The sequence below is a fragment of the Camelus dromedarius genome, chromosome 1 (assembly GCF_036321535.1).
Source record: "Camelus dromedarius isolate mCamDro1 chromosome 1, mCamDro1.pat, whole genome shotgun sequence".
In the NCBI taxonomy this organism is placed as follows: Eukaryota; Metazoa; Chordata; class Mammalia; order Artiodactyla; family Camelidae; genus Camelus; species Camelus dromedarius.
The window spans coordinates 92,734,396-92,762,201 of record NC_087436.1 but is presented as its reverse complement, the minus strand read 5'-3'; the positions used below and the strand labels follow the sequence as shown (position 1 = coordinate 92,762,201).

General features: G+C 44.5%; 1 protein-coding gene across 1 annotated transcript; it reads right to left on the bottom strand.

Moving 5' to 3' along the window:
* Window positions 1-75: 75 nt before the first annotated feature.
* Window positions 76-27,806, bottom strand: BEND4 (BEN domain containing 4). Its single transcript, XM_031435294.2, has 5 exons — window positions 27,273-27,806; window positions 19,608-20,174; window positions 9,292-9,383; window positions 3,977-4,217; window positions 76-398 (listed from the first exon to the last, which is right to left on the bottom strand). Exons 1-5 carry the CDS (start codon window positions 27,748-27,750, stop codon window positions 181-183), a joined length of 1,596 nt encoding a protein of 531 aa, XP_031291154.1. The 5' UTR covers window positions 27,751-27,806; the 3' UTR covers window positions 76-180.

Sequence of the window (27,806 nt, the reverse complement as noted above, 5' to 3'; positions counted from 1 at the left end):
AAACAACCCTAAAATGGATTTCTATTTGGGAACTACGGAAGTTAAGTCAAGAGAGTTAAGGTTTAGGATGTGTAAAGTCTGACAGAATGACATGCTTTGGATTCTAAAGTGATGGTACAGGACATTCACAATTGGAACTCTTGAGAGGACCGGCTGCTAGTGTGGACAGGTTTCTGTCCACTAATCACCAGACCCATCCTGGGAATTTTTATTGAAGACTTCATCCTGGGAAGCCTGGTGATCAATCCCTTCATAAAATGAGCCACCGTTGTGCAGGAAAGTCCCCACTGCCCGCCCCTGCCGGGCGTGACCCACAGCGTCGCTGAACACTTTGTTTATCTGTTCCTCTGAGGGCATCCACCAGTCGGGGTTGGAGGTACAGTGCATCCTAATGAATTCTGTGGGAATATACACAACAGTTAAAAAAAAAAAAAAGAGAGAGAGAGAAACACAGCTGGTTTTTGCAGAAGATGATAGGAAGGCTGCTTAAACTTTAACAGAAGCTCTGTAAGAAAAGCTTTATGGGACATCCAATGCAATGCCATGATGATGCCACTCATTACACCCAACCTGCGCCATATACAGTTTCTACTCACGTGCAAACGTAAAACATCACGTGAGAGGGTGATCCTTCTAAGGCAAGTCTGCGATGAAAGGTAAACTTAATTTGCAAGACCTGATATGCACCATGCTTGGTCAAAGTTATAGAGTAGGTTTCAAAACCTTGTTGTTACATGCTTATTTTGTTAGAATGTCAACAATCTCCAGAAGCACAGCAAATATCATTAGCATGGGACTCTTTAACCCACTATTCATTTGTAGATTAAGTGCAATAAAATAAAATCTCAACGAGTAAGAAACTGCCGGGGCTGTAGTTCAGAAGCGGTTTCCACATTCTTAAAATGTTACAATTACAGGCTATATATTTTTTTCTAATTGTAGTATCTGCACATGTAGTGACAAATATTTTTTTAAGTGCGATTTCCTCTAAATATTTAATTTGCCTGGAAGCCTGGAAGCATGCCATTAGCATGCCTGGAAGAGTAAAAATATGAAAAGTAGCTAGGACTCCAGTGAAACAAACTTGGCCTCCCTTGGGCTGAGCTCAGATTAACCCTTCCTCTTTTCTCAGGGCACATACGTAATTCCAACATAGCTAATTTAATACGGACATCTCTGAACTCAAATGAGCATTTTGGAAAGAGTTCTAAGTCAAACTGTGTTTTTTTTTGCACAGTTGATTGGAAGTTCAAGGTGACTGCTATTTACAGGTCGTTTCTTCTCCAGCACCACTCCCTCTACAAGACAATGCTTCTGGTTGTAGGACTGGATTTGTCTAAAATTTCTTTGTGAAATCCCAGCCCTATTTGCTCTTTGAAGCTGATGCTTTCAAGTACTTGGACCAGAAAAACCTCACGACCTGAACTGTGCCCATCTCCGCACAGCCTGGCTTCGCAGAGAAGCAGGGCATCACCAGGTCTGTCCATGCCCCCTTTAACTTTATGCCTGAGTCCTGGCCCTGGTGGCCCTCCTTGCGGAAAGAACTGTATTTATGCAGCTCCTCACCCTGAAAACTGTCAGAAACCAGGTGGCTTATCCTGGGATGCAGCCTAGGAAACACTGCAGGCTAATTCTCAAACCTTGGTCACGGTCATTATAATGCTGCGCAGAGAGAAAGAAGGTATTCTGGGACCACTAAGGCTCAAATATTTAGTCCTTTCCCGGTGATTTTTCTAGTGTTCACACCTATTCACAACTGTCCTCAAATCATTTCCAGCCAGACTATCAGCTCCAGAAGTCAGGGACCCTGTTTCCTATTCCTCTCTGTCCTTCCTCAAGTCCCTAAGCCTCAAGCATTCAGTAAGTATTCAACAACTGTTTTAGTGGCTTCCCCATCTCTGTCCAGATCCCTCATTCTCACAGGATCACAAAGAAAGGAAAGACTCAAAGTATCAACCAGAGGAAATCAAGGCTAACGGCTGAGGATGCTGCAGCCCTGCCACGTGGAGGGCGTGCTGCTCTGTGACACCCTCACCCCCAATGCTGTGACAGGACTTTCCCTAATATTGGGCCAGACTATTACCAGCCGAAACTAGTGCTCGTTCTGCTATACAGATGTGAAGCGCCCTCCTACCACCCTCATCCTTCTGGGGTTAAACCACCTTGGGGAGCAGGTCAGCCTAGAATTTGATTTAATTCCCTGAAGCACCCTGCCTTCCATCCCTCAAGTGCTCAAGTGTCTGGGGCTTCCTTGGCAATTCTGATCTTGCTCACCACAAGGACATCCACCTTGGGAGTCACCAAGCCTAACCCTTCAGGAAAGGACTCCCACCTAGGTCATAGGAAGGCCCCAGGACTTCAGCCTTGGGAACGGACATAAATGCTCTAACCAACTGTCCCAGCGCTATAACCAGTTCTTGCCTATGCCTCCCGCCATGGGCTGGCTGGGAGCCCCGTGGGGATAGAGCTGGACGGTACACTCTCTGCTCAGGCAGCCTGGGCTCGGTCGGTATCACAGCGGGCCTGGCAGCGTTCCCAGGGCAGCGACACTGGCCCTTTGGGACGTACGTTAATCTCTCAGTTTCACTGCCTTGCTTGTTAAAATGTAAAATGTTTAACAAGGATTTCTAGAAGGGGGTACCCTGGCGAGGCCCCTTATCCTGATTCCCTTAGGAGCCTCAGGGCAACTTCCTGAGTACATGCTGAGTGTGCTCTCAGGAGAGCCCCCAAGCTCACCACTGCCTCTGGTTCCTTCATCTGCCCCAATAATAATGGGAATAAAGGAAATTACAGCCAATCTGCTAAGACAGACTCTGGAAATCTTCATCAGTCACTCAGAGTAAGTGGAATTTTCAGACTGGCCAACAGGGGGTGCGCCAGCACACCTGTGCCACGTTAATACTGGTGTGTTCATCCTAAGAGGTTTCCTCAAGTGTGGGCCACCTGCATCAATCACATGGGGTGGTCGTGACACACAGCAGCAACGCATGTCTCCCCCACCCTCACCCCATACCCGCTGAATCAGAAGTTCAGGGTGGGTCCGGGAATCTCCGCCTCTAACAAATACTACACGTGCATCCTAGGCAGGCTACAGATCGCTGTGGGCATCCTGAGGGCTACAGGAGTGTCCTTTCTGATGACTAAGGCCTCATCAGTGATAATGACTTTTACTGTGACTTCTTTGCCAGGAAACAGTTTGATCCCTGTCCAGAGCAAATCATTAAGTCTTCCCAACAAAAAAAATCACTACTGAACTATACAGGTTAACACCTGAGCTATGTGATATGGATTTTTCAGGTGTGAATGGCACTATAATGCTTCTACTTGTCTAAGTCTGTGTTCATCTTCACCCACTGGTTAAGTGTCCAGATTCTCCCTCCCCGCCCTCTACCCGGCCCAGCCAGAGTGTGGATTAGCTACCAAGCAATCAGCTGTCAGTACTGATAAAATGACACTATCTAAGAATTTTTTAATACAGAAACTTAAAAACCTAATAAAGTCTGGCTGGGCAAGAAATACTTTAGGCAGGCCTAAGGAAAATTAATCCTAAATAAATTTAAGGAGTTGGGGCAAGCATTCCTGGGAAGGTAGCTAGACTGGGGGAGGGCATCATAGGCTACAAATGAAAATGGGGTAATTTTTTAAATTCCTCGTCTTCTTTTCCTCTGTGCTTTCCCCAGTGCTCCAGTTTTGCCAGAGGTGGCCTTCTCTGGCAGCAAATAAAACCTGAATTTAAAGCATGAAACATGAGGTGCTATGCAGTGCTTATGAGCCACTGAGTGAGAACACCAAGGCCAAAGCAAACGAATTTCTAAAGAGCTTCTCGATACCAAGGAGATGGGCTACATGAAGCCTATAAGGTCTCAGCAGAAAAAAACCAAAATACAGGAAAGGCTGAACACTTGCACGGGGGAGCCACAGCCAATGCGGTGAAATGAGATCACAGATGGCGACACTGAGCGGAAGGATGCAGTACCTCGGAGGCATGTTACTTTAACTGGATCCAGAGGGCGTCTTTCAGGACCTGTCTCTGCTGACTGCACTGACCTTTTCCTTTTCCCAAGGCCGCATGAGTACTTAAGCTCATCGGTTGTGAAAACAAATCTGATGAGGTATCGAAGGAGCCGCCTCCCGTCTTTCTTTGATGAATTTACAGCCTCGTCCCACTGTTTGCTCGTTATGTAGACAGGATAGTTGTTCAACAGCTGCTTGCTTCCCTGGAAAAGCGAAATATTTTCTCATTACTTACTTAGCCGGCCAGCCAGAAGCCCAGGCGATCTCCATTTCAAAGGCAAACACGCTTTTTAACCAAGTGGCTATGCTGACAATGAACCAGGTATTGAAGAGCACGAGTAATTGCTCACTCTCAGAACAGGCACTTTTCAAATTACATTTGCATTTTCTATAACAAGAGCCAATGAGGTATAATGAACACCTTTGAAACAGGAGCTATTTATAACTTGCATTTTAACAGGTAGGTTAAAGTGTGTCAAGATCCAATGACAGGGAACACTATTTAAATCTAACCTGTAACTTTCCCTTTCAATCTATTAAAATATGCAAAAATGACTTTGAAGAGTGTGATCAAACAGGTCTCTTCATACTTTGGCTGGCGGTTAAGTACTTCTAGAAATGATGCTGGTGGTCTATTTCCATAAGTCATTACTTTATTTAAATGCACCTAATACCTGATAGCCACTGCATTTCAGTGGGAACAACAATAAAAAGGGGGAATTTCAGAAACAGAAAAAAATAATCACTAATAATAATGCAAAACAAGTTTCCTCAAATTATAGCTTCTGCAAATGCCACTATGTCAACTCAAAATTTTTCTTACTTTTCACCTTCATAATTTATGTCTGCTATAAAATTCCCAGGCTAAATGGCTGCAGTGGGACTAATTACAGGAATTTCTGTAACATTTACAAGCCATGTTTAGTCAACTGCACCTACACAACCATTACTTTAGTTCCAGTTGTCCATAAAATTCTACACTCCAGGACAAATTAATTAACCTGTGATCTCAGTTTTAATGTACTCCTTCCCCAGTAATTAAGGTGTACAAAATAAAGAAGGGAAACTCATTCAGTTTTACAACTCTGTAAATTTACTATAGGTTGTAAATTTGGCACTGTTTGGGTCTGGTAGGTTTTTATTTAAAAAGTGCTCTATTCAGTTAAGCCTTGAGAAGGGCAAGCGGTATAGGAGCCGATAGGAAAGACAGAGGCAACAGGTACGGCTGTAAGACCGTCACCGGATTACACCTATGGAAACTCATCCTCGCCGCGTCCACACTCATTTGAAGCAGCAGGGTTGACTTAGTCTCCTTTTCAAGGCAAGAGGCTGAGGGACATGGTCTGTGGTTTGAATTTAGAGTCAGCCTGGGTTTGAACTGAATCTTGGTTCTGGGTCTTCTTAGTTGAGTTTCTTGAGCAAGTTACTTCAACTTGTTGGATCAAAGCTTCCCCAACTATAATACGGGAAGAACTAAATTATCACAGGTTTAAAATATGAGTATTTGGGAGCATAAACCAAACCCTGGCTCTGTGTACTGTGTGTACTATGATCAAAAGATGGGCAGGAGCCCAAAGGTTCCAAAGGGCCCCTCAGACCAGGTGTTTCAGGGGAGAGATGGAAGGATGACTGGAGTGTGTGGCAGTGCAGATGGAGAATCGAGGGTAAAGATGTAAAACCAAGGAGGTCAGGCAGCCAATCCAGTTAGACAGGGTGTGGGGACTGGGGAGTCAGGATGACTCCCAGGAGAAAGAGGGGTGTCCTTCACAAAGATAAGGAACAGAGGGCTAAGGCTGGAGGGAGGAGGAGGCAGAGAGCAAGGAAGAACAGCGCCCAACACACGGGAGGTGCGGTGAACACTTGTCAGATGATGCAGTAAACACTCCCGAGCCGGCATGAAGCAGACACTCCGCACTGTGACTACAAGGAGTTCTTACTTTTTTTTTTAACTGCTGTGACACTGGGACATTTGAAGAGCTCCTACCGAATACGAATTGGCAAAGCTAAAGGACTTTCAGGAGAGCAAGACAAGGGACTTCTAAAAAGGGCCACTGAGGACGGAGGCCTTCCACCACCCTTAATGTGAAATCATCCTCTTGGTCATGGTCCCTGTAAGTACACTTGTCAGCTTTAGAAAAGAAGACTGGGTGGCTAGTTTTCAAACCTTATTTAATGCTGCACACTTTTTAAAAACAGCTTTCCCTCAGGGATTCTTGTGGCTGTTTGGCCAAGGAAGTTAAATCCTCTCCCCAGGTCTAACAGGTCAAAAGGCAGAGCTGGGAACCCTGTTCTCGAATTCAGAGTTCACCCCTAAAACCAGAGTTGAGTCTATTTCAAGATGGGAGGTACTTGAGATGAGGGAGCTGGCAATCCAGGGAGGGTGCCTTCTCCGATCTTTAAACAGTCCCTCCTATAGAAGGGCACAACAGCTCTTCCAAAATGTACAAATACCATTTGGAGGTCATTTTCTCAAAAAAAAAAAAAAAAAGAAAAAGTAAGAAAGAAGGTAATTTATTGCCCCAAACATCTCAGATGGCTCTGTGTCATGAATGAGGTTTATCACACAGTTTTAGCACAGCTAAAAGAACTCGAATGTGATAAATAATACTAAAGAGAGGATGCTCGTTTGCCTGAATGACAAAAAAATAGTAGAGTAATAAAAATGATGATGGGTAAGGGAAGTTTAAAGAGTCCTGTCTGGAAGAAATGTCGGTATTGCTCCTATTTTATGTTTTTATAGAATTCTGATTGCATAGTCCCTTCAATTAGCCACCAAAAGGTTACTAACTCTGACCTATTATCAAGTCATTTAGAAAAAAAATCAACGTGAACAGCACTTACTTAATGTCTTCATAGAGTCATAACCAGAAGGAAGATCCAAGTGTGCATTAACTTTTAAGTAACTTCTGAATTAGTCTCATGAACAAAGTGCTCTGAGAGCAATCATGGAGAACTTCTTGGAGGAAGTGGGCTTTTTAGATGTACTTTTTGTATAACAGAAATGTCAAGTTAAGAAATGGGGACCCTATCCTAGGGAGTGATCAAGGGATTTTTAAGTATGCGTCATTTGTTTTGGATCTGCGTTTCAGAAAAACAACTTTTCAATGTGCAGGACAGAGAAGAAAGAATGTACTGCACCAGTCCAGGTGGGATGTGATGAGAGGGAACTAGAGTCGAGACTATTCAATGTGGCTGTGAAGTGAGTGGATGTCAGGAAGGAGGAAGAGGAAGAGTCCGTGACACCTGGGGAGTTTCCTCCCGGGCTGGTGTTGCATTTAGGGAAGAGGAACTAGGAGTAAGGATGGGTATTTTCAGAGGCGAAAGCGCTGAGTTCGAGGTGCATGGGCACTCCACTTCTGGTCAGGCAGCTGGACACGAACTTATCTAGAGGTGAGCCTTGGGGACTGGGGTCTAGATCTCGATCTGGGACTTGTTAACCCACACACAGGTGACGTTCAGAGAACACACCTGACTGGAGAAGGCAGCAGAGAGAAGATGGATGGTGCAACTCCAGAGAACAGTGGATGGAACACTTCTTAAAGCACAGTAAGAAAAGCACGAGGAACCAGAAGAGAGTCCTGACACTAAGGCCCAGAGAAAGAGCACTTGGAGGAGGGGCAAGGCCCTGGGCATGCCGAGGGCTGGAAGACAAGCCTCTGGACTGGATAGCTGGGAAGCGGCTGGGGCTGGGGCGGCTTGCAGAGCATTCTGCTAATTAGTGGAGGTGGAGCCAGGGCCGAATTACAGGAGGTGGAAGAGTAAATGAACACTGAGAGAGTGGAGAAATGAATATGGACCAGTCTTTCAAGTGTTTAATCACCGAAAAGAAGGAGGTCACCATTCAGCAAGTGCCTTCAATGACAGGCACAGGGGATGCCAATCGGGATGAGACCTGGGCCTAACTTTTCAGGGGCGAATGTGTCGTGGTGCAGAACGAAGGTGCCAAGAGAGGGTGCTCTGGGTGATGGAAGGAAAAAGAAAAGACAATCACTGAGGGAGGGAGGGAGAATCAAAGGAGCACTGACTTTCAGGGTGGGAAGACTAGGGTGTGTCTGACACCCAGGGGAACGACCCAACATCGGGGAAGAAATCAGCGCACAAGACAAGGAATAACTGATGGGCACAAAGTCCTAGCAGCGGGGGGGCGGTGCTGGGTGAAAGAACAGGTGTGGACTGGTGGCCCTGGCAGAACTCAGCGGGCTGAGTTCAGCTTGGTATCTCTTACCTCTTTGCTGACTCAAGACAGGGAGGGTAGTGGGACTAGGGAGAGGCTGGGGGCTGGGAGCAAGGAGCAGACCTCTGAAGCAGCTCCTCAAAGTGATGGGGAGGGTTTCAACCTGCACTAGACCGATCTCCTTTGGTCCTCTGGTCTCCTTCATGTACAGAGAACTGGAGCACAGAGTGTTCTTGTACTTCCTCAGGAGAGGCATGCAGTCAGGGCGGGAACAACAGTGTGCAGTCGGATCTACTAAATGGTAGGCCTGAGGATGGAATTTTAAGATGATTTTAAATAGATACAGGGACTGTCAATGGACATGTGACCACACGATGAGAGAGGGGCAGCATCCTATTGTTACCAGCACGAAGAACTCACCCTGCCAAGAGAAGAAGAAAACTTGACTGCATAAACAGAGCATGACCTGCTGTTATCAACCCAAGGCACTAATTACCCCAGAAGGGACAGTGCAATTGTCTCTTCCACTGGATTTAGGTTCTAAACTCCAAAAGATGGAAACAACATATCCTTGAAACCGAGCCTCAAAAATCCTGTAAAAATGGACCATGTTTTCACAGATACATCATCACTATCAAAACAGGTCACTTCTCCTGCACACTGGAAGACACTGAGGTCTGGAGGAAGAAAATGCCCATGTTGGGGGCCCCACTGTCTGGAAAACACCCATCTGAACACTGGTGAATCTTACTCTGTGTGGGAGATGCCCAGGGTGAGGGGCATTCCGGAACAAGCACTGGCTTTGCCGGACGGAACGACAGGTTGGTTCTCCCATTTCAGGCCCCTCTGTGCCGAAAGAATGGTGGGAGACCTGCTCACACTATTTGAACTATTTCTTTTTCTCCCCCTTAGAGCAGAGTTGAATCTTCATGGTGTAGGATCTTTCTCTACAGAATATATATATACTCACCCAGTAACCTCAGGGTTAACCATGTGTTTTGCTAGCTAGTATGTTCTGGTATATACATGGGTTAACTATCAAGACGCTTCATCTTAAGGAAATTCCAAATGGAATAACATTTACGTTTTCAATGGAGACCTACCTCGGTCGGCTGGTCAGCTGGCTGTGGGATCATGAGCTGGTTGTGGTGCTGCAGGACCATCTTCAGGTAATCTAGAACTGTCTGGCAGGGCACTGCGCAGAAGAAATTGCAATGGTTATTACGCGTTACCTGTCCTGTGCTGAGAAAGTAAAAAGCCTTAAGGTTTAAAAAGATTTTTGATGTAAACTTCTAAAAAAAAAAACAAAAGAAAAGATTTATTTTCTAAAGGAAATAGAATCTTCTTTCATTTGACACCCGTAGTTATTTTGGTTTGTAAATATGGAACAGATGCTAGGATTTGGGGAGACTTTTTAGGCTCAGCACAATTCATTGAAAACTTTCAAGTTAAACGTACTCTAAGAAGAATTTGGGTCAATAATAATGATATCACACTGAACAACCCACAGAAGAGACATGTCTTCTTTGACTCAAGCTGTAACATTAGCACCCGATGGTGTTTTTCAAAATTAAAGTACTGAAAACCAATGTTTCACTGGTTTTTTATCAACAGTTAACGTTCATTCCCAGTTCGTCAGTAAGCAGCAAGCCACGCAATTTAGACCTGCTTCCCAACACGGACACGCTGGGCCACACAATTCTTCTGGTAAGTGTCCCACTTCTCCTCTCTCTGGAAACTCAACTGGTGTGGGTGGAGCTCAGTGGTAGAGCACATGCTTAGCATGCATGGTGTCCTGGGTTCAATCCCCAGCACCTCCATTAAAAAGAGAAAAACAGAAACTCAACTGATCTGGTCCAATTCAGATTTGGTTATTATGTATTTGCTTAACTGCTGCACTATTTTTTTTGAGGTAGTTTTACAGAATCATTGAATAATTACAATAAAACTGAACAGATATTAACCCAACATAGAGCCTGACTTTTTTTGCACCACTGCATAAATAATTCTTACATTTTAAGATTTATGTTAGAGCTTTTTCGGGAGTATTAACTAGTTGCTTTTAAAGGTCTTGGTAGCACAGTTAATAACCTACTTGATATAAATTATTGTCATTATCTATCTTGGCTGTGTGTTTTCTTAAGATGTTTTTGTCACATTAAAGAAAATAATAAATATTTAACCTAAACTCTAATTTTAAAGTATCACCACTGAGCTTTCTTCACTTCATTTTTCTCACCAAATTTTTCTAAGATAGCAAACTAAAGACATCATCTTTATCCACTGCTAGCAGCTCTTGTTTTTTAGGTGACATCACATTGCAACATAACAAGTCAAAAAGTACATCTACTTCCTTTTGAAGAATTTGAATAAGAATTAGTAGAAGTAGGCTAGGAAATTTTTCTTCTTGCCAAAAAAAATTTTTTTAAATAACGTCTTTATAGACCTGTGTTTAAGGCCACTCTTGTACAGTCATTTGAATACACTGAAGGAGCATTTTCAAGGACAACCACAAAAGTCAACAAAAAGAAGGCAAATATGTATCAGTCTGAAGTAGGACTTTTGTTAAACCAAAGTTTAATAACACCAATCAAGGACCTCTAATTTCACCAGCCTATTAAAGGTCTAACCCACTTTACTGATGCCACAGTGAGTGAGAATGAAGCTCCTGGCAATGGGCATTGATTACAGGAAAAAAGCAGAAGACCTGAGATGCTAATGCAGACAGGAAACAGGTCTGCAGTCGAGGTCTGGCTTTTCACTAACTATGTGGCCTTGGGGACTCTGTTTAACTTCTGTCTAAGTCTCTTCTGCACGCTGCTGAATATGAAGACTCCAGCAGCAGCAATGCAACTGCGGATGTCACTGCTTTGCCAAGTGACATGTGCGAGTCATTACTCTGGATTTAGTTTGGAAGTTTTAGCAAAATGTGTAAATACTCACTGACAGATGAGGATCTAAATGAAACTTCTTTTGATACCTTATTCACATTTTACATATGTTTATGAAAAAATGTATAAGTGCAGCACAAAGATGCTTACAAAACTGAATATTCAGTGTGACCTCAGCCATGTTAAAAATAATTATGTGCATAGAGAAGAGACTGGAAAGAAGTAAATCAAAGTGTTAATAATCAACAATGACTATATTTTGGTAACAGGGTTAGGGCAGTTATTATTAACTGTATCCTTGATCATCCTTGTAAAAACCAGCTTTAAGAAGTTTTTATAGTAACTTAAAAGCTGTTTGAAGAACGTCTACATAACTGTTATCTCCCCTTCCTTTGCTGTATGTGACCTTCAGGGCTGCTTGTTTATCTCTGGAAGGGCTTGGAGACCACTCTCCTATCCCCACACCCCCAATATTTAGGCAGCAGTGTTAAACTATGAGCAAGGCCAGCTGATTCAAACATGCTAGAAGAAAATGGAATTTCATGTGCATTTACTGGGTGTAAAGGGCTCTCGAAGGCAAGTGTGTCCTGTAGGCTGGTATCTGGGCTCTAGGCCGAAGGCCAAGAAGATTGAAGACAAGGCTCACATTTAGTTGCTAAAAAACCGTACTAGCCACTGCCCTGAGCCCTCTGAGTAACGCCCCTCCCTGCTGAACCCCAGCCCTGATCCTTCCATGGCAGAGGCCTCCAGGCCCCCCTCCAGCCCAGGGTCAGAGTGTGTCCCTGCTGTTAGGGATCTGGAATGACTCTCCTGACTGCGGGTTCTGCAGAACTGCCTAGTACTGACACGGGGAAGTTGAAGAAACAAGTGAAATCTTTTCGGTGAAAAAAAAAAAAAATCAAATCAGTTTGGAAAGTGGAGAAAGGAGTGTGTCTATCAAAGTGGGGATGAAGGGGGAAAAAACGTATCATCCCGACAGCTACGCCGTGCTGCCTGCCCGGGAGACAGCAGGGGCAGCGAGAGCGGGATCGTGGAAGACCTCCTCTCCTCTTGCCCGTCTGTTGTGTTCATCTACAGCTCTGCGCACACGCTGAGGAATTTCCCAGTAGGACATGGGGCCCTCACTGATGGGGAACAAGCGGCCAGGGATCCATGCAAGAGGCTTGCCGTCCAGGCCAGACTTTGCTCCTTCAGCCTCGAAGGGAAGAGAGAGATCGGGGCAGGATCCTCAAGGAGCCAATGATGCCCCAGAGGACTTCACATCTAACTGTCTCGTGGTGTAATTTCTGAATTTTCAGCAAGTCCCTCTTGCTGATGGAGAAGCTACCACCTCAGACCCATGAGGCAGGTTTCCTTTATTCACTTAAGCTTTCTGCAAAAGAAAGTCAGATGTATCTGGTAGGTTTAATGAGAAAATAAGTGAGGAACCAACAACTGTAGAAACTTCTATTAAGGGGAAGGCAGGAGATAAAGGTACCCAACAGGTCTCTAGTACCTATCCTGATACTGGTATTTGTGACTCTTCCCCCTCCATGCAACAGCATTTTAAAATGCAAATCAGACAATCCTGGAATGGACGACAGATATTCCATGGGGTACCTGAGACATCCAGATGAATGTGCTACTCTCAGAAACAAGATGCCCCCAGCCTGCAGGGCTTGTTTTTGTCACAGTCAGGTCAGTCAGCTAAAATCCACACAGACAGGGGCTTCAGCACATTCTATTGATAATAGTAACAGTTCACCAACAAAGAGGTGTGGGAATTGGTCCTGATGTAACTCTTGGGTACCGTTTTTTTCCTTCATGTACTGACTGGCACTTACAAACTGTGTGTTCCTAGGAAGTGAAAACCTCTCCCAGCCTCCGTTGTCTCATCTGCAAACCAAGGATAATTACACACTGAACACAGTCACTGTGAGGACTAACTGAAGTAATACACGGAAAGCAGGAGGCACCCCATAAACACTGCCCAATGTGAGCTGTCGTCACTCACAGCCAGGAGTGTGGTGGATTCCTTGCGGAGGCCACTCTGCTGCCTCTGCAGAGCTGGCTGCTGTACCGCCTGAGACGCCTGAGACGGCTAGGCAAGGCTCTTCCAGGGAAAACTGCTCTGATCCCGTTTCTGCCCATGTTAAGGGCACTTGGGTCTCGAGGGGCTAATCTTCCTGGCCGATCACTGCATTAACATCTTGATCAGTTTCTCTTCTTGTTCTTCAAAGCATTATTTAACCTACTTTGCTATCTAATTGTCCTTATAGACTCAAAACATTTATCTCAAAATACACCATGTACAACTTTATGGGAAGACTGAAATTACTGACTGCTCTCATGACCATGCCACCTGTGTGCTTAAATTGTCTTTAAGTGTCCTATCCACATCGTCTCTATAAAGTATAAGCTCCTGAATTATAAATATCTAGAAATAAAACAATGAGCTTTAAGTATTACTCAGCCTACAGAAGCACGGTTATTCTCTTGATAATGACAACATCCTGTCTCCGTTTAACTGACACGTATTGACAGAATATGCCGGACACTGGGCTGGGAATGGGGATGGGAGGATGACTCTGACTTAGTTTCTGTCCTTGGGGACTTTACCCATGTGGCCTGCCCCTCCTGTGTCAAGACCCCGGGAGAGACAGACAAGCAGAGTAAAACCTTGCCCTGATACTAACTTAACAGAAGCGTGCACGATGTACTATGGCAAGCGGTTAATTCTGCCTAGGAACTGGGGAAGGGGTTTGTTACGGAGGAGAGTGGCACCTGACCTGGGTACTGCAGCATGAACAGGACTTTCTCAAGTGGGGAAAAGGAGTCTTAGCTTGGAAGGACAGCAGGAATTAAGGGAAGATGAGAAGCAAGCGCACGGTGGCTCAGGATCACGACCTGTCCAGTGGGGTGGAACCCTTGGTGTGTGGTGGGATCTGAGGGGCGAGTTTGCAAAAATGAACAGGAAGACTCAGATAGTGAAGGACATCACGGGCCACACTGAGGGTGCTGGAGTTTACTCCACGGACCACATGAAGCCAACAGAGGCTTTGCAGCAGTGGGTGACGTGGGGCTTTCAGTGGGGAGAGCGTGGGGTCTGGGAGGAGCTGAGTGGCTGTTGCAAGAGTCCATGTTGCGAGACAGGCCTGGGTGAAGCAGTGGAGAGGGAGGAGGACCTCACGCTGATGCATATGGGTGAGGTGGAATCAGAGGAGAGGAGACTGACATGAAGTAGGGAGAGAGATGCGTCATGGATCTGAGGTTCCCAAGCTGGGTAATTAATTGAATATTACCTCTTTACAAGGTCAGACCACCGCCACTAATATGAGAAAACCATTTCCGTACTGTCAGGCGAGAACAGTTTCCCCCTCTCTGTTTCTTAAAGTTGCTCTTTATTGAGTGCTTCCTGGAAGAACTTGCAGGCACTCAGCTGACACTGAACGAATTTAGTACTTCCAACATTCCCATAGTACTATTGACCTCACTTACAGAAACGGCAAACTGAGGCTCAGAATGGTTAAGTTATCTGCCAAACAACACAGCTATCAAGTAACAGGAGCAGAAATCCAAACCCAGGTTTGACTCCAAAGCCATCTTCTTTAGCTCACGCTGTTGTCTCCCTCAGCCTCCCTCACAGCCGCAGCAAGAGTTGTGAGGACTTCCACCAAATTCTAAAATAACTCAGTCCTTCATTCCTCTCTGTTCCTATCACTCACTCTAATTTTTCACTCAGAACATATTTATGTCTCTTCATTCTCCTTGGAACCCCCACATTAAATATGATCGATATGTTTCTCAGGACCAGCAGCCGACCTGAGACTCCTCCCACAGGCACCTCGGGGCACGTGTGCGCGTGGAGGGTGGAGAGAACACCTCAACACCGTGTTTCCTCCAAAGGCTTTTTGTTCTTGCAAAATTAGTTATCCAAAACCCGGCACTGATTTGCTTATTTTAATCTTCTTACTTAGAAAATGACAACCATGGACTGAAAGGAGCGGATCCATAGTCCAAGGTTACTCGTCCAGTTTGTAGCCTCCTCAGCCAGTATAGTCGATCCTTATTATTTGCAGATTCTGTATTTTCAAATTTGCCTACTCGCTAAATGCATCTGTAACTCTGGTGCGCCTGTGATCGCTGGCAGACTTGGGCAGATCATGAGAAAGCTGAACTTACACACTCCTGGCCGAGGCTGAATGAGGTAACACGCTGCCTTCTTGTTTCAGCTCTCATACAATAGCAAGTATTCTTTCCATGGTCTATTTAGTGTCACTTTTTTGCATTTTTGTGCTTTCTTGGCTTGGTGATTTCACTGTTTCAAAGGGGCCCCAAATGCAGACTTGAAGTGCTGTCTGGTGTTCCTAAGCTCAAAAAGGCTGTGATGTGCCTCACGCAGAAAATGCACGATAGATCAGCTTTGTTCAGGTGTGAGTTATGGTGCTGTTGGCCGCGAATTCCATGTTACCCAAGCAACACTATATATTAAATTAGGTCTCTTTAAAGAAAAACATACTTAAAATGAGGTTATGTATTGATCAGCTGATGAAAATGTTGTGACCAGAGGCCTACAGCAACCGAGCTCTGTAATCCCCTGGGAGTACTCGCTGATTCAGTGTGTGCAGTGACTTTACAGAACACAGCTACAGCGAATGGGAATGGACTGTGTTCTGAGGGTAGAAGAGGGTGATGCACTAGCTCTGGAGTCAAGAGGCTTGGATTCTAATCCTAGGTCTGCCACAGGCTGCACCTGTCCAGGTTGCAACCTCTTTGTCTGTAAAATGGGAATATTAGTGTTTGTTTAGTGTTATGAAGATAAATTAAGATGCTCATAAATGTACTTTTTACAAAGTAGAAAGTCCTTTAATGATACCAACAATAAGTGTACCTTCTCTACATTTGGCACTTTGAAAATTTCAAGGTATTTTTAATGTGTCATAATTATTTTACTTTGGAAGTTATATTTTTAATTATTGTATTTTATGTTTCTAATACCACATTTTATCATATTTAAAAATCTCTGAACTTGATGTTCAAAGATAATTATAATGTACAATTATGAATTGCAGTATTTTTTCTTCTTTCTTACTGGAATTTATTTTATTTTATTTTATTTTATTTTATTTTATTTTATTTTATTTTATTTTATTTTATTTTATTTTATTTTATTTTATTTTTTACTGAAATATTTTAAAGTACTGGTGTTTCTTATGTTCAGTGGGGCCTTAAATTAGATGATAGGGGTATTTTATATCCACCCTACCTTATGGGTTCTCTTCACCTAGTGCTGACTGTAAGCTTTCTAAATAAATGTGAACATTCCAACCTGATTCCTTCTCCTTCGAGGAAGTCTGTCTATCTTTTCCCATCTTTTCATAACCTCTCAGCTCTTTGTATTCCTGATCCAAGTATCTTTTCCTTTTGCTACTTTTTTCTTTTACCCCATTTTCACATTCTTTTAACAAATTTAACCTTTTAAACAGACTTTCTAGTGTCTAGTGTGATAGTCTAATACAAAAGAAAATGTGCTGATGCTACTTCCTTGGGACAAAATATTTCATTGCCTGCATCTGCAAGTAACTCTGGAAGGTAAGTTAAAGACTTCGTTTCAGAAGCTCCCTGCCTGCAAGTAGTTGATAATCAATAAGACTTTGTTGACTGTTTCACAAATACAGTAACCGCAGGCCTCTCGGTGGTGCTTCTGTTTCTTTCCTCTCCGTAGGTCTGTCACCTTCCTTTCCCCCTTTGACGGCTGCCCCAGTAAAAGCACTTTTCCCTGTAGACTAACAGGCTCATTTCTTTTGAACTCTCAGATCAAAAACTGCTCCCACGTATGAATGCTTTATTTCAGGAAAGAACAAAACCAAACAGGAATCTCAGAGTTGCTCGGCAGCACAACTCTGGAAAGAGAGGGAAGGGACTGAGGAACACTGTCTTGGCTCTGACCTGCGGCCGGTGCCCCCACCTCCTCCTTAACCTTATTTCCTTTGCTCACTGCTGCGGGCTCCTCTCCCCTTTGTGCTCATCCCGCCAGCTGGCTGTAAAAAGAATGATCCTACAACACAAGGGCACATTCTACTAGAAGAAAGCCCCAGGTCCTTCCATGCAAATGTACCCGCCTCCAAGGTAACAGAGGCCTACTGGGATCACCAGTAAGAATGAACACTGCTTAGGGAAAATTGATCACAAATCATACAGGAAAGTTACTGCTCACAAAATACTCTTGTTACGTGCAAAACCGGAGTATTACTAGCTGCACTTTTCTTCATATGGGTATTTAAAAATAACAGATTTCTCCTCCCTCGCAAATGCATAGGTCACAGAGTGCCAAAGTGGATTCCTGGGTGATCCACCCACAGCCAAAAATGGAAGTTGAGAGGTGAGGGCAAGAGGGCAGTGATGTCTCTCTTGGATTCAAGTTTTCATCTCAAGTGGTGCTTTCGACCTGACGCCCAGCACAAAGGTGTCCCTAGGTAATGAGTCCATGTGTTAAGTAATCACAAATAGCTAATCTTTCAGGCATTTCACACTTTTTTTTCTAATCATAACTGACAAACTGATTTGCATCTATATAGTTGAGTTTCAGTGTGGATTATTTAAAGCAATCATGGTTCTCTATGTACAATGGCCATTGGTTCAAGTTGATGGAGGGGACGCCTTACAGTAACAGTGATGACCATTAGCCCAACTTCAACAATTATTAATGTCTGACCATCAGGAGGACTCAAGAAATTGCAGCATTTTCATCTTTCTGGGATGTAGAGGACAATGATTAGTGGCAGGACAGCAGTGAGTTCTGACATAGACATTCCACCTGCACTAATCCAGGGGACTGGAGGTGGAGCGAATCCTGAATTTGGTTGGTAAGTTTACCAAGGATAGATGGCTTGCCAAATATTCAGGGTTAAGAATTAGACAATAACGGTCTGGACATCTGTGTCACCTGTCCTTGCACTCGGAAACGCTCACCCACAGTTCTGAACGGCTGATGTTAGGATCTGCAGTTGGCTGATCCCTAGGACACTGTGCTCTCCCCTAATGAAAGAGGAGGAGTGGGGAATAAGATGGAACATCCTCTTTTGGGGTAAAATCCGTACTTAATTGACCATGATTTACAAAACCGTGAAAGTTATAAATCCCGGTTAGTTAGATGCATGATCTCTCTGACTTGGAGGAACCAGTTGCGATCTGGTTCCAGGGCATTCTTAGGGGTCCTGCCCAGTCTCTCCCCTGCAGTCAGAGCCTGCCTGATGTGGGAAAATGCCATGACTCTGCATCTAACCCCAGGGCTCAAAGACAAAAACAGGATGGATTTACTTCACCTCTTGCTTCTCTCCAAGACAACTGCACTCGCTAATTCAAAAGTATTCTGAGCCAAACCGTATCTGGGGGAATTCTCTTAAATACAAGGACAGAAGGAAAATAAATTTCTCATTTGGCAATTCTAATAAACAAGTGGGTAGCTTCCTTTAACATTTCCTTCTTTCTACATCAGCTACAAAGACAAAATTGGGTGGTGCGAAGACATCGAGTTAGGAAAAGAGCATAATTTCTACTTCTATTTATGGATCAGCCTGAAAAGTTTTTAAGGTACTACATGTGTTTTACCCTGAACATAATATATTAGAATAGTAGTACATGTATGGAAATAACCAATGAATGTGTACCTTGGTAGATTTTCTATCCAAAAAAAATTTTTATCAATGAGCTGCTTAATTCAAAAGTTTGGGGAAGGGTATACTCAGTGGTAGAGGTCCTGGGTTCAATCCCCAGTACCTCCTCTAAAAATAAATAAATGAATTAACCTAACTATCCCCCTCCCCAAACAAAACAAAACAAAACAAAACAAAACAAAACAAAACAAAACAAAACAAAAAGTTTGAAGACACTGTTCTAGTTAATGATATTAATATCTTTTATAAGCCACAGACATGTAGGAATGAACTTAAAGATATAAGGAAAATCATGAGCTACTCCTTTCAGTTTACAGTTGCTTATTAACCTCAAGGAGAAGTTTGCATGCTAGAAAGCGACTATGCCATTGAAACTTAACAAGAAAGGGCAGAAATTAACCGACTAGAAATAGTACTATGTGAACCCTGCCTCTGCAGCTATCATTTCACTTTAATTTCTATCACTGACTAATAAAACACATGTATCAAAGTCTTTAAAACATGCAGAAACTATTTTAAAGAAGCAGGGTCACTTTTTGAAGAAAACTCAGGCTCACAGCACCTGGCCTACTTCAATCTCACTGCACCACATCTAGGAACCACTTCTGTATTGATACAGACATCTTTTAATGTGACTATATTTTTCTGGCCTAAACTCAAGAAGACTGTGGCTAGTGGCTCATCCTGAAATTTCTGTTTAGCACTGGCAGGCTAAAACTCTGCATGGCTGTTTTTCCAACTGTTCTACATCGCTGGCCAAAACAAACAGACAAACAAAAACCATACACACATGCACACATGCATACATACATGCAGATGGGACAATGGAAAGGAAGGAGTTGCAGGCGGCTTGCAAGTAACAGGGCAGCGTACCTGGGATGCTCTCTAACTTTCTTCTGAGCTCTTCATTTTCTTGTTGCAGTGAAATCACCTCCTGTTCCAGCTCTTGGCACCGAGGACAGTAGCCTTCCTCTTCCTCCTCCTCTTCCTCCTCGGGCAGTGTAGAAGAGGATGGGTGACCATGGGATTCGGATGTTGCTGGGGAGGTCCAGCCACCTAGTGTGTGCACTGGGGACGTTGACAGTGGATCCACATCCGCCAGGTGGCCATACTCACTGACCGAGGAGGTGTTTGGAGTCGGAAAGCTCCCTGAGAGCAGGTAATTTTGTAGGGAGTCGGTGAAAACCCTCAAGAAGGCAGAAGTTTGTTGCTTCCTTTGCATATATTGCATCTCTATGTCTACATTGTCTGAGGTCTGACTGTGGACCCCTTTCCCAGCAGGACATGGTTCCTGCCGTTCGATATAACTTGAGCCTTCCTGCTTTATGCAAGAAATCATGGTCTGAGAATGGTTGGAGTCCAGAAGTTTTCCTCCACAATTTAAGAGACTAAGGACTCGGCTGCATTGTTGAGCAAAAGCGTCCAAGATCATACGACTCTCTGAAACACAGAAGAAGACACATCAGAGACTGTGAGCCAAGACAAGGACAAATTAGGTCCTCCATTTGGAGTTTGACATTAAAAAATGTCAAAAACATGGATTTTTACTCTCTGCCACACACCAAGGTGACATGGTGAGTCCACTTGTAATAGGATGCATAGCTTCCTGTGGCTTTGTGGCTGATGGGGTGCCTGGTGAGTCACCCCAGCCAGACTCTGGGAGAAGGCTGGGCTCTGATGGGGGCACTGGGCAGAGACACCCTCTCTGTGGCATGAACTGGACAGCACAGATCTGAACCTACACCTTTGGCTTCATTAATATCCTCATTCTAATGAACCGAGCCAGCCCTGCAGACTCAATTCCTCATTGACAGGAGGGCTGAGAGCAATCATTACTTCTATTTCTGGAGTGCCCTCATGCCCTTGCTATTAATCAGCTGATCCAGTCCCTGCTGAGAGGACGTCGCTCCCAGATGCAAACTGGAGAAGAAAGATAAGTTTCTTTGAAGAGATCGCGAAACATCTAAGGTAAAACGATGCATGGGCCTTTGAGGCCGATGATGATAAACCCAAAGCAAGACCATGTCAGCCAACATCTGTGTTCACGCTTCTTTCTTTTAATCTGTCTGCCAACTTCGATTTCTTGTCAAGATCAACGTGTAGGCTGATCTATATCAGGATCACCTGAAAAGCAGCACTGCCTCCCCTTAGAGCCTCTCCCATCAAATCACCAAACCTCTACGACGGCATGTGCCGAGTGCCAGGCAGCCCCCGTAAACGTACTCTAAAGCATGTTAACTGTCGATCAGTGGAAAGCAAACAGCAAACAGAAAACAATCAGTTCACTTCAAAAAGAAAAAAAGAAAGGAAAAAAAACCCCTCCATAGTGAAAATGTGATTTAATATTGTCAGTCCAAGGATCTTGAAACTTCACCCTAAATGTAACCATTACAAGGAACATTCTCTTCTTTCCAGACCACCACCCAGAAGGGGCTGTTTGTAAATACCCAGAGAGAGATACATTTTAGGGTTTACTTAGAGGTATGAGGGTGCCCCTCATCTCCTCTCCGCCAACACAGAACAATGGCAACAAACAAAATACTGTAGATTTTAGATGCCAATGTCCATTGTTTATGACAGAAATGTAACCAACAACATGCAGTCTCTGGAAATGTTGACTAGCTGTATTTTTCCCCCCTTAGGAACCTTTAAAAATGAAAAATGGTGAGATGCTCAAGGGCTTCCAGGGGGACAACGAATCAAATAGCTGTGGCTAAGAAACTGATTCTTCTAGAAAATGCAGGATGATGACCACCGAAGCCAACCTTCAGAAAGCTCCCTGCAGTACTTCATGCTTTATTGTGTTGCTTCTTACTGTTCTTCCCAAAGTAACTAAGATGTCAGGGGAAGGTGGGACAAGTCTCCTTTTTCAACTATTTAATAAGAATACAGACACAGCCCAGAGCATATAGGAAGCACTTTTGACAATCTTCTGAATCTATAAAATGCTACTGCTCCTAAATCCCTCAGGAAAAATGACAAGTCAACTCGGAGGCCAGTTCTCTGAAGTTCAGGAGAGGATTACAGGCTGCATGTTCCATGAGCAGATGGGGGATGAGGACCAGCACAGTGTCTCAAGAAATATTTACTAATACACGCGGAGACTCTTATAAATGAATAGAGTGTCTTAGTTTATAGCTTTTGTACTCTCATCTGAACATTCCACAAATATTGGGCGCAAGCTTGTTTTTTACAGTGATTTTGAGTGCTGAAGAAATAACTGGATGCCAGGTAGAGTTTCAGGCTAGAGCTGCCTGATGAGCTAGGAACTTGGCCGGAGTGGCAGCCAAGACAGAGTGGGCTTGCTGCCCTGGAGAAGAAGGGATGCGGGTATGGGAAGTATCTTTCACACACCGAACACTGGAAGAGATGATGCCTCTGTCCCCAGCCAGGTGGAAAGGAAGAACCGAGCTCATGATTTAAACCAAATCTTAATGGAGAAAAGACCTCAAATAGTTGCGTATTATATCTTACAATGACCCAAACCAAATGAACAAGAAAGTAAACAGCTGAACCATACAAGTGGGGAAGGTATGAGATTTTTATTTACTTCTAGCTTTTTGTTCTTTTATCAGTAAAATCAAAGGACGATACTGATTGGGGAGTCTCAACTGTAGCACACTAGCAGTTTTCATTCATTTAATCCTATAATCCCATTCTAGACCCAAAGTTGTATTTACTGTTTGCATTTTAATCAGCATGTCCCAGTTGATTTACAGCCTATATACCTTTAACATAACCTTGATGAAGGGAGCAAACTATGAAAGGAAAGGCTAAAACAGAATTACCTAGAAAGAACTGTTTGAATATATTTTGTCCAATGTCCTAAAGAGCACTCAGTTGTTTTAATCATATTGATAACTCACATTATGATATAGATTTTTAGGGAAAAAAATCTGACTTCAGGACAAGCATGATTTGTTTTCTTAAATGAAGGATAAACTTGTAATATGCCGAGAAAAAATCATTATGTAATACACTACATTATGAAGATAATGTATGAAAGTGCACTCAGAATATCAGAGAGTAACTATAATCATAAAACAGTTCTTGTCTACAGTTTTTTTTCAAATGCTTCATTCTGAATTTATTCTCAGAACTGATATATGTAAAAATAGCAACTGTAATCCTTAAAGCTGAATTCTTTTTTCAGTACCTTAAAATATCTGAATAGTATTTCACATCAATACATTGAAGTGTGCAATGAAAAATATTACTATTATACTTGATGGAAAACAGCAAATCTTTCCACTTAATGTGTACTGCTAGCAGCAATACTTAGCTTTCCAGACAGTATAATTATAAACACAAGTACTGTGCGATGCCCATTATCACTAAGAAATGGAGAAAAGTTCTGTTTTCACATGAACACAATTGAATGGTCACCGATCCATGATTCTTAACTGAGCAAAGTGTGAAAATGTATTTTGAATTTTCAAAACTTTTCTTTCCTAGTCACAGAATGCTCCCCTCAAGTGATGGTAGAGAATTACAAAGTCAACAGTTTACAAAAGGGCTCTAAAACAACCTCCTTTATCCCTAGCTTCTCTAAAATTAAACACCATAAAATGTTAATAAGTCACAATCACAGAGCACTCTAAAATGACCACGTCTCTCTAATTTATTTAGCTTTATTGTGCAATCTGTTCAGAGATAATATCATGTTGCAAACTGTGCCTAGTCTGATTCTATAATCTGAACCCATGATTATTTTTTTAATTAAAAAATTCATTTCGAGAAATTCTTCAAAATGTAAGTGGTTTAATCCAAGCTAAATCTGATAAATGAAGAAGAGGGATGGAGCAATCAAAACACAGACTCCCTACTTTAACGTCCTTCTTTGTAAAGAAAGCCTTGAATGGAATTTGCCCATCACAGCATAATCCCAAGAGTATTCTGTTTCCATGAAGGGAGATCACAGTAGTCAAGATTAGTGGTAACCTTTTGATTTTAGCCCAGCGAAGGGTGAAATTTATTAATATTAAAAATGCAGAAGCAGAAGGAAAATTTTTCTGACCTATACTATCATGTATCCATATATTACATCTACCAAAAGAAATTCCAACTAGTTCAAAATAGATGACTTCCTTAAAACATTAATATAACTTCTTTTCATGAGAGGACTTCATAGCATAGAAAATAGAAGTTGGAAAATGAAAGCATCTTTGGAAGCATCACCCCTGTCTTAAATCAATGAACTACTGTATGTCTTTAAAAAAAAATGCCATCCAATTTTTTTTCCTAATGGCAAACATCAACACAGCAAAACAGGATGCAATTTTTCTAAATAAATAAATCAATGATGTGTCAAAAATTAACAGATGAGTTAATATACTTGGTGCTATCAAAACCAGATGGTGCTTCCTAATATTCATCCTGCTCAGTCAATCCCTGAATATTTTCTGGACCATCGGTATATAAAATAGGATGCTGCTATTTGTGATGGCAAACAAAAGCAATCATGCCTGCCAAGCACATACTATAACAGGCAGCATTTCAGCTCTGCTAGACAGAAAGTAATTAGAATGCTTTTAATGTCCAAAAGAATGATGCTGATAGGCTGCCACAGATGTGTAGATTTATGAATATTTATATGGTGGTTTATAGCTGACACTTTTATCAGTTGAAGAAGATAAAATATCTGCCTGACTCAAAAGCTTGACAGTCAGGTTAATAAAATCTCATTAAAGAGAATGACCTATGCAATTATATAGGATTTATTGTAATTCATTTTTGATTGTACTCTGCTTAAAGATGCAATTTCCCATTTCCTGATGCCAAATTTAGGCTGCATATCAAGATCTACATGGGTTTTAACTCTAAGCCTCCCACAGAGGAAAAATATGCTTTTAGAATCATGGTATATTACCCCTTTTAAGGAAAATTATACTCTTCAGGAGACTTTATAATGTTGAAAAAATCTATTTTTAATCGTGTATTTCTCCTCTCAATGGTTTATGGCCCTTAATGGCAAGTAAGACTCACTTCAACCCTTTCATCTCTTCACTGCATTTACTCTGGACACTCAGCTATCTCCCTTCCATCCTTGATTCATTTAATCACATCAATGTTTTGACTATTTTCAGTTTACCAGGTGGCCCTGAGACATTGCAAAAACACTGTTGTGAGGGTGCAACAAGCAACCCCCCACCCACACCCCACCTGGTATGCTTAAATGGCTCTGTGCACACATGCTTATTGGTTCAAAGTGGAACCACTAGTTTCTCAAAGAGCCAATCAGCTCTTCAGGTGACTGTCCCTCTGATGGCCACTCACATCTCTGTGCCTGTCAGATGGCTTTGTCCCTCAGTGATTAGTATTATGACCACAATTCATGATGTCTAGTACTGTGGTCCCCCCCCCACCCTCCCCAAGACCATTTTCCTCACTGCATGGAAGAAATCTACCATCCAATTCCGAGCTTTTCAAAAAACACACGGCATCCTGCCCTTGGTGCTACCAAGCTTACCTCTCTACGATCTCTCCTAAAGAAAAACTGACAATAAAAGGAAATAAGAAATATCGGGAGTCTGAGGAGCATCAACAAGCCCCTTTTCACTCTTTCGGATTCTGTTATGGGATTTCCACCTGGGGACACAGACAAAATAAACTAAACAGGACATTAGAAGAAATACCGAAAGAGAACATTCAGGACAAGGTAAGAAGAAAAACAACAAAAAGTCCTGGATGAAAGAGCAGGGGAACTGCCATTGTAGAAGGGGCCCGGAAAAGAACAGCAAGTGACTGGTGCAGAAAAAAGGAATAATACACGAAAAACAGAAAGAAAAGGCAAGGTTAAAACTATGGAGGAAAATGAAAACGAGAGGGGGAAAATTTTATATCCTATTTAAAAATGTAAAAGAAAGACAGCAAAGACTGAAAGGAGAAAGCAAGATGAGATTAAAGACTGAACTGGGCAGATAAAGAGGGGGAAAACCCCAGTGAACGTGGTGGAACTGAGATTTTGCAAAGGAGTAAGCAAAATATAGAATATGGGAAAAGGACCCAAACTTCTGGACAAGACAAAAATAAAGAAAAGGCAGAGCTGGGAAATAAACAAGAAATGAACAAGTAGTATAGAAGAAAATCAAACCCCAAACCCAGAAGGAACACAAACCTCACTAAAAAGGGGGAGAAGACAAATGAAAAACGAGGAAAACAGAAGTAGGGTAGCTTAAAAACGAATATAAAAACACAATAGAATATCAAAACAGAATAAAACCACACCCCACAAACAATAAGAACATCCAACTAAGAACCCCGGCGAAAGCCCTCCAACATCTCCGAATCAGTGAGGGATGTGACAGAGTAAGTCTTCACTATAAACTGTAATTAGATTTTCTGCCTCAAAACCAATCCTTCATGTGTCAAAATATTGACAAACAACAGAACAGGAGCTTAGGCATCTATAACTCATTTCAAGACAACGCTCATATTTTCATTAGAAAAAAAAAAGCGCCTTGGATTCACCGATATGCAGGATTTTGGGAGCTTCAACGTATCATAAAAGGCCCGAGCGGGAACTTTTAGTTCTGAGAAGCGGGAAAACGCGGCTGCGCGTCAAGGGAGCAGGGAGCACCCCGGGGCGCAGGCCTCAGGCGGCGGCCTCTCCACCAGCGCGCCTCCCCCGCCCCCCGCAGCCGGCAGGGAGTCTCGAACCCGGGGTGGGGGCTCTCCCCGAAGGGCACTTGTGGGGGCGCGGCGGCGGGGCGGGGGGCGGGGCGGACGTCTCCTCGCCCGAAGTCGGCGGCGCCAGGCGAGCCCCCGTTCCACTCGCGTGGCTGGTGCCGAGGCGTGCGGCGTTCTCACACCCACGGGCTGAGACTCCGGGGTGTGTGGGAAAGAGGAGCAGGGAGACGCAGACAGCGCGCACCCGGGAAAAACGCACAGGAAAAGAGAAGGGAGACAGCCCGAGGGCCGTAAGAGTGGACCGCGACACAGCGAGGGAAAAAGGGAACGGGAAGGCGAGCGAGAAGTAAAGAGGAGGAAAAAAACAAATGGAAGAGACGGAAATAAAGGGAAGAAGTGGGGGAGAAAGTGAAGCAGCGGAGGGCGGCCCTGAGAGCCGCCGGAGTAGCGCTCGCTTCTCCCGGAGCGGCCGCCGCCGCTGTCACCTTAGGGTGTCCCGCCCGCCCTACTCCCGGGCCGCGGTCCGACGCCAGGCTGCCTCCCCGGCCCCCTCCCGAACGGTCTCGGCCGCCGATCGCCACCGCCGCGCTTCCTGGGCGCCAAGCGGGATGCGAGCGGCGGAGCCACCTGTTAAGAGGCGCGCGCGCCGTCGGAAGCCCAGGACGCGGCGGCGGTGGAGGCGGCGGCGCGGAATCCTCCAGAAGTTGCGGCCCGCGCGTGGAGGCCTCGGGGGTGCGCTCGGACGCCCCGACCCTCCCTCAGCCCGGTCTGTGCGCCCCCTGCTCTCCCCGCGCGCCCCTCACGCCCGGCCCCGCGCGCGGGTGTCCGCGGTCCCCGCCATCTCCTTCCCGGGCCACCCCCCTCCCCCCGGCCGTGGCGGGACGGAAAGTTGCGCCCAAGAGTTGGTACCTGCGCTGAGCTCCAGGCTGGCGCCGTCGCCGCCCGTGCTGCTGCTGCCCGCGGCGGCCGCCGGGCCCGAGCCGTACCTGACGACGGCGGCGAAAGACGAGGATGACGAGGCGGCGGGGGCCGCGGGCGGCGGCGCCGGAGTCCTCAAGTGGCCCTGGGGCGCGGCGGACGTGCACGATGGAGACGACGATGAGGCGGCGGCGGCGGCCCGGCCGGGCCCGGAGGGGTAAGAGCTCTGCGCCTGGAACTGCTGCGGCGGCGGCGGCTCGCTGCTGCTGATAGAGACCGCGGCGTGCGGCGCGAAGGGCGGCGGGGGCGGCCGCACGTGCGGCAGCTCCACCAGGGTGGGTCGCTCGTAACGCTTGGCCAGCGCCGGTCGCTTGCTGGGGAACGTCTTGAGGACGCTGTACGGGCTGCGCTGCTTGTAGATTTTGGGGACGCTGGGCCCCTCCTCTGCCGGCTGCATCTCCTCCTCCATCCTGCGCTTCGGGGCTGGTCCCCGGTCCCACGCCCCCTCCGCGCCGGGCGCCGGGC

Excerpts from the sequence above, each read along its gene's own strand:
- BEND4 (XM_031435294.2), bottom strand. The coding sequence starts at position 27,750 with ATGGAGGAGGAGATGCAGCCGGCAGAGGAGGGGCCCAGCGTCCCCAAA. Across the intron at positions 9,384-19,607 it reads AAAGTTAGAGAGCATCCCAG|TGCCCTGCCAGACAGTTCTA; the intron begins GTACGCTGCCCT and ends TCTTCTGCGCAG. Across the intron at positions 399-3,976 it reads TAAAGTAACATGCCTCCGAG|AATTCATTAGGATGCACTGT; the intron begins GTACTGCATCCT and ends ATATTCCCACAG.